At 42.1% G+C, this 7693-nt stretch overlaps 1 protein-coding gene across 1 annotated transcript; it reads right to left on the bottom strand.

Moving 5' to 3' along the window:
* Positions 1 to 127: 127 nt before the first annotated feature.
* On the bottom strand, positions 128 to 3337 carry jagn1a (jagunal homolog 1a). Its single transcript, XM_079518536.1, has 3 exons — positions 3151 to 3337; positions 1966 to 2163; positions 128 to 1744 (listed from the first exon to the last, which is right to left on the bottom strand). The coding sequence occupies exons 2-3, from the start codon at positions 2115 to 2117 to the stop codon at positions 1282 to 1284; spliced, it is 615 nt and encodes a 204-aa protein (XP_079374662.1). The 5' UTR covers positions 2118 to 2163; positions 3151 to 3337; the 3' UTR covers positions 128 to 1281.
* Positions 3338 to 7693: the final 4356 nt, after the last annotated feature.

The raw sequence follows: 7693 nt of genomic DNA, 5'->3' as shown, positions 1-7693 counted from the left end.
ATACTGTCTGCCTAGAGGTCTTAATTAATTGTTTGGTTGAGATCCAAAATAGCTATAAAACAAACCGTATGATGCTTCATTAAAGGGCCATGTAGCTGGATGTAATAATAATAATATTGGCAATAACTGTAATAACCACTTTTTATTAAATGTATAAATACAAATACATAGGAGAAACATAGTAACAATAGCAGTGTGAAGACAAAGGTGCTTCCTTTAATTAGTTTAATACAGTACTCTCAAGCAAAACCTGTATGATGCAACATAGACCATACCTTTAGCAGTGTACAATACATGTGTAAGTGTGCATTTTCATCATCCTTTCTTATCATGACAAACTATGACACTGTTTAGGACCAGGGTAATTATAAACTCTGCTCCTGAACAGAATCTCTCTCCTAGAATAATGTGACACCTCTATATAGCAAAGAGAAAGCTGGATTTCTTGTGATTGAAGCAGCTCCATTGTGCGGAGTGATAATAGTAGTCGAGTGGCTTAAGCCCATTACCGTTACAAAGCGAATAAAAGCATCATATTTTTCATGAGGCTTCTTCTGAGCATTTTCCATGTCTAAAATACATCTAAATGGCCATCTAAAAATGGGTTTTTTAGCAGTCTAGAAGTAGATTAATATAATTATAATAAATTATTATTATTATTATATTAGATTATTATAATATTGCTCAATGAGTTATTTAGGACCTACTCATGGATTCTGATGGCCCCAAAAAGAAACCGAATGAATAAATAGTAATAATAAATAAAAACAGGCCGATTAACTTTTTGGCCTATAACTTTTGAACCGTAGTTGATACCATCAAAAATCTTTTCCCCCCAGAGTGTGTCGATCTGTGTGAGTTTCTTGTATGCCATCTCAAATAGTTTGAGTGAGGCTGTTTGATGTTCCCTCCCCGTCCTTGTTGCTCAGAAGATCCCGAACCTTGGAGATCTCCTCCTTCAGTTTGGCGCACTCTTCTGCCGGAAACTGGTCCTTTCCTTGAACTCCTCCATCTTGGACTCTGTGTCGACTCGTGAACTATGCCCTCTGCCATGTTGACAGCCTCTGAATCAGATTTTTGTTGGGCCCCTAGGATAGGCTAGAAGCCTCATGCAACATTTGCTGCTTTTATCCGCTTCATAATGGTAATGTTAAAAAAATATTTGAAGAAACAAAACATCCTCTGTGTATCTAATCACTGCTAATGTTGGCTGCAAATTATCCCTGAATTGCAATAGTAATGGTGGGGAAAAAAGATTATAGGGGGTAATTTGTTATTCCATTATTTCTTCTTCTTTTCCTGAGTGGCATCAAACCATGCGTCTAATAGCTTCTTGCTGTAGTATAGCTGCCAGGCATGCACTTGCACAGCTACCACCATGACTAAGTACATAACAGTCACCGCAGAGAAGCCAAATATGAAACGGTAGGCATTTCCATGGCGGTAGAGCTGCTGGGCAACAGGGAACATCTCCATACATCCATACATGAGAGGCGCCATGGAGAACAGTCCAGAGCTGATCATGGATATTACCAAGTAACTGATGTTGCTACTTGGCAATGACAGGCAGCTGGTGAGCAGTGGTAGGAGACTCAACAAGTACGGGTACTCCCACTGGAATGGCATGGAGACTGTCTCGTGTGGCACCAGGTTCAAGTTGCTGACAGTCACCTGGGCTGCCACCAGGAGCCAGAGCACAATATGGACCAGGTTCAACTTCCAAATCTCTGACTTCAGGGAAGCACTGCAAAGAACAATATTTTATTTACTCAGTGTGATTGCAGATATTGGCTGTTGTTAAAGAGATATTTGTCTGACCAATGGCAATGACAGTCATTGACTTCTGATGAATTGAAAATGGATTGACCAATCAATCAATCAATCAATCAATCAGCTTGTTATACATACAAAAAATCTTTAGATACATAATGAAAAGCTTGAATAAACACATAAAAGTACACTTGCCTCATCTGGTAGTCTGGGGCCTTCTCCTTGAAGTTGAAGAGTGGGGGCTTCGACTCCTTATGTTTGAAGTCACCTCCATTAGTACCACCCTTAGAGTAGTAGGTACCACCAGGTCTGGGTCGAGATCGTTCGGTCATCGTTGGGTCAATCATCGTGGTCAATCTAGCCTACTCACTCACTCCCAGTCTCCCACACACACTTTTTCACAATGTCAACCAAAACAATTGGATTAACTGATAGCTACATTTTTTTATTTAGGCATACTTTATATCTTTATATTTTGGCATTGATTATATCACAACAAACATTATGAATACAAAACTATTGCATGAGGCACTGGCTGAGCTAGGATAGCCCCATCTGATCTCCCCAAGTCCCCATTCCCTGTAGCTGTGTGCATGAATCAGTATTGCCATCCAGGATTGGGGGTGGCAGGTGAAACGTTTTATTTATTTATTGAGGGCCTCTTATGTTCAGCTTTGAGGGGTTGTGTAAACACAATATTGTTTTGCTACCACCACCTATGACTAGTTTTGAGTGTTTGTAACTGTAAACACAAATATTGTGTAAACAAACATTGAAGACAAAAGAGAGGACGCAGATTGTGATTGGCCGGAAATAGATGATGTATGATGATAAGAGCGCCCCTCACTTCACATGGGTGTGATTTTTATTATTTATGTATTGTACCTATATTCGGGTGCTAGGTCAGAGATGCTACGTCTTAGCATTGTGTTGTGTTCTTGATGTTATGCTCCCGGTGAGCATAACATCCGTCGGAGCATGACACCAACAACAAAACAGCAAAAAAGGCCAACATTTACATCGGATCATATTTTGTATCGAGCGATTTGAGCCACAGCTTGATCCGTTAGTTATTTCATTAGGAGACCATGGTCTCAATCACGACAGCTATGCTAAACCAAACTGGGCCTACCCCGCTAGCACGAGTCATATTACCGCATAATTATTATTAGCTGGGCTAGCCCCATATGTGCCATCAGTCCCAGACTATACGCTCATTCTGCAGGAGTGTGTGGGAGCTACAGAATGGGCGTAGGGATTCGGGGGAAGGGACTGAGGGCACATACATGAGGCTAGCGCTGTGTCATTACCAACTTGACATTCAGTCGAAGAGTATACATTTGTATAATAATAATACACCATGTTCATGATCAGGCTTACCGTGTCGTGTTTTCTTTGGTCAAGCTCGCCACGCTACGCCGATATCGTCCCTGAGTGTGAGTGATCTGACCACACCGTAGTGTAGTAGGTGGCGGTGCAGCAAAATGAATGAACGGCAGACCGGGCAGAGCAGAGACAGGTCCAGGATGCGCATGTGTATTGTGTAGGACCTCCCATCGCAGCATCAGCATCTGAATGAGCCATCTGGCCTCATTCAAGCCTTGAGCTAGAATAGATGCTGCCAGCTGGGCGTTTGAGATAGTATCACGTTTCAGTGTGTTTGTTTGTGATGAGACGGGACAACTTATTATTGACAACAAATGGCCAATTAAAAAAAAAACATTAGTGTGGCTAATTAGCCTAGTTAATTATTCTTATGACCCGGCCCACATAGGGTCATATTAGGTACTGTAGGTGCATATATAAGCTATAGTGCATGATAGCACCCTATAATGTTTTTTATTGTAAATGCTCAACAGTAGTTTACCAGGATCCTAGCCTATAAATGACTAATGTAACCTGGAATACGTAATCACATTATAAAAAAATATATAGATATATTAACTTTAATTATCCACACTGTATTTAAAAATATATATAGACTAGAAAAAGTGCCCTTCTGGGCACAGGTCTCCACCAGGAGGATAGGAGTGTGTGTGATGTTTGGCAAAATGTTTAGGGTTGATATAAACATGTTTGTTTGTTTTTTGCATTTTCTTAATTTTGTTGAGGAAATGCAGAGCCAGATCACTCATAGCATCTCTGAGGATAGAATTCTGGATGAGCAGGACATGTGCAGCATTTTGTACAAAACGGGCCACTCCTGAAGACTTTGGAAGGCAATCTTAGCCAATCAGTGTAGAATCTGAGAAATCCAACAGGCTTGTCTTGATCACATGACTACAGAGATCATGTATACCGATTTGCATGAGATTTGGATGAAATCTGTGCGACTAACATAAGCAATGTGTTTTGCAGAAATCGGCCTCATGGTGGCGCTATAACCGGCAGATGTGGAGGGATGCAGGGAAAATGTTTTTCCATGGCCTCGAGGGAGTGCGCATACAAAGTTGTACACAGATCGATGCAGTTATAGATAAAAACAGGAATTGCCCTGTTATAGCGCCACCATGAGGCTGGTTTGGAAAATACATTGTGTCATGTCGTCCTCAGCCTAGTGGAAATGTGCGTGTATAATTTCACGGAAATTGCACACTGTGTTTGTGATTTGTGGCATTTTGTTCGAAACGGACCAATCATGTGAGCTTTGGAAGCGAATCTTAGCCAATCAGGAAGGAAGATGGGAAATGGTGCAGATCCGTGTTGATCACATGACTATGGAGATAGTGTATACCGAATTGTGTGATGTATGGATAAAATGTGTACGAGTAATCTACAGAAATGTGTTTTGCCTAAATTGGCCTCATGGTGGCGCTATAACAGGCCGTTGAGGAATATTTGGGGCAGAGGTTCGTTGTTGGCATCCAGAGAGTGTGTGTGCAAAGTTTGGCATGGATCGGGCCAACGGTGCCGGAGATTAGCTGGTAACAGACGGACGGAAGGAAGGAAGGACGGACGGACGCACGCACGCACGCACACACACACACACACACGGACGGAGTGCAAAACATACTCTCTCCCCATGCCTTCGGCCTGGTGGAGACAATAACAGTTGCATTGGAAGCTTAATTGTTTTGTACAAAAATAGCTGAAGGTTGAGAGGACGCCTGTATGAGAAACAGAAGTTCCACGTATTCCCTGGCTCACACACCGGTCAGGTTTATAAGTGTCCATGATGACCATGACACTTCAATACTACTAGAATACCCTACTGTATATGCATTGCAGTGGTTCCCAAAGTGGGGTCCGGAGACCCCTAGGGGTCCTTGAGGGGGTCCCAGGTGGTCCCCTGCAGCTAAATTATAGTCAGGAACCAAATGGACCCTTATGGGTCTGTAACTCAGAGAGTGTACAAGAAATGCAGAGCCACTCATAGCATCTCTGAGGATAGAATTCTGGATGAGCAGGACATGTGCAGCATTTTGAACGAAACGGGCCACTCCTGAAAACTTTGGAAGGCAATCTTAGCCAATCAGTGTAGAATCGGAGAAATCCAACAGACTCGTCTTGATCACATGACTACAGAGATCATGTGGACCGATTTGCGTGAGATTTGGATGAAATCCGTGCGACTAACATAAGCAATGTGTTTTGCAGAAATCGGCCTCATGGTGGCGCTATAACCGGCAGTTGTGGAGGGATACAGGGACAATGTTTTTCCATGGCCTCTAGGGAGTGCGTAAACTGCGCATACAGATCGATGCAGTTATAGCTAAAAACAGGAATTGGCCTGTTATAGCGCCACCGTGAGGCTGATTTGGGGAAAACAATTGTGGCATGTCGTCCTCTGCCTAGTGGAAATGTGCGTGTATAATTTCACGGAAATTGCACACTGTGTTTGTGATTTGTGGCATTTTGTTCGAAACGGACCAATCGTGTGAGTTTTGGAAGCCAATCTTAGCCAATCAGGATGGAAGATGGGAAATGGTGCAGATCCGTGTTGATCACATGACTATGGAGATAGTGTATAACGAATTGTGTGATGTATGGATAAAATGTGTACTCTAATCTAAAAAAATGTGTTTTGCCTAAATCGGCCTCATGGTGGCGCTATAACAGGCTGTTGAGGAATATTTGGGGCAGAGGTTCGTCGTTGGCATCCAGGGAGTGTGTGTGCAAAGTTTGGCATGGATCGGGCCAACGGTGCCGGAGATTAGCTGATAACGGACGGACGGAAGGACGGACGGACGGAAGGAAGGACACACACACACACACACACACACACACACACACACACGGACGGAGTGCAAAACATACTCTCTCCCCATGCCTTCGGCCTGGTGGAGACAACCAGGGGGGCCCTTGAAATGAAAATGGTTGAAAATCACTGCCAGAGCTGTACAAATCTTCTCCTATGGGGGTTCCTTGGCATATTTATCAAATGGGGGTCCGCAGGCTATAATGAGTGTCAACTTGGGGGTCCTTGATATGAGCACTGTATGGCACTTGCCTGCTGCTCCTAATAGTTATAATGGGTGAATAATAATAATAATAATATTATAAAAATGTTCAACCCGAGAGCTATAGGTCCCCTTGGCCCTTTCTCAATTGATTGATTGATTGATTGATTGATTGATGTATTAACAGTTTGCAGAATTACAGTACATTTCAAGTACAACTCAATACAAAAACTGTTAACTGTGAGTGGACGACACCATAAAGCATTACACTTGTTTACAATAGGGCCCACCATTTTCAATTCATCAAAACATTTAGAGACGCACGAATATACACAACTATATAGTCAAAACAGGAAATCATCATAGGAGGTAAAAAGGGGAAAGAAACATATACAGTGAGGGGGAACAGGGGTGGGTGGGGGATTCAGATTTTACGGGGGCCAGTTTCGAATTGCAGCCGTCCGTAGGTGCCCTTTGCCATCCCCATCATCACGCCTCAGCTTCTGACACCGTTCCCCTGCTTAGTGTTCTTTCTCATTGATGTGTAAACACAGTCTCTCTGTGAACTCTTTCCACTTGTGAAAGACAAAGGGTTCTGTGGGGGTGATGTTGAGGAGTCGTTAATATGGAAATGGCAAATGGTTCCCAAACTTTTGAGCTCCAAAAGAGAAATGTGATGTCTCCCCGGAACCCAAACCAGTGAAAAGCTATATTTCACTACTTCTTAAAAGTATTTTTTGAATGATTTTTTAAATATTTTGAAATAATATTAATTCAAAATGAAACAATAAAATAAAGGGGTTCACTGGCAACTCATACAAATTGGGCCTTGGGTAAATGCATTAGCAGTACCTATAATGCACCATGTATGGAATCAGAACAGTGGTAGAGGAGGCTGAAAAAACTGCCACAAAGAACACGCACATCTAAGTACCTACTAGGCTGGGCGCTGGATCAAATAAAGTAACAAAGCAAGAAAAGAAAGAAATCCGTACACCATTTCTTTACTGAAGTGTTTCGGGCCGCAGCCCTTCCACAGACCTTCCATTTTTTGTCTTCCTTTCTTTTCTTGGAAACGAAAGGAAGAAAACATTTCTCATAAACATTTGGAGGTGCTATGAAGTGTCAGTCAGCATGTATACAGCCATTTCTCTGTCACCATAATACAATATTTATAGCCTAGAATAGTGGTTCAGAAACATTTTAGCTCAAGACCCAAAAGAGAAATCAGACGTTTGCCCGGGACCCAAACTATTGAAAATAGCAGATCTACAAGCTAACAATGTGTCACTTCGTGCTACATTGTAAGCTTGTATTTTCACTTTCAGCTTGTATAAATACTTTTTATGTATGTGATGTATTGCCATGCTTTTTGTTCTTGCTTAATGTAAATCGCTCTGGATTAAGAGCGTCTGCTAAATGCCTAAATTGTAATTGTAATTATATATGAGTGACTGACTGTCGCAAACGATACAGATAGACACCTCCCTGACAATAACGCCAAGAGACAGCTTGTTTATTTT

The sequence above is a fragment of the Electrona antarctica genome (genome assembly GCF_951216825.1).
Source record: "Electrona antarctica genome assembly, chromosome: 13".
Lineage (NCBI taxonomy): Eukaryota > Metazoa > Chordata > Actinopteri > Myctophiformes > Myctophidae > Electrona > Electrona antarctica.
The sequence above is the reverse complement of the archived record's forward strand: the minus strand, read 5'-3'. Positions and strand labels throughout refer to the sequence as shown.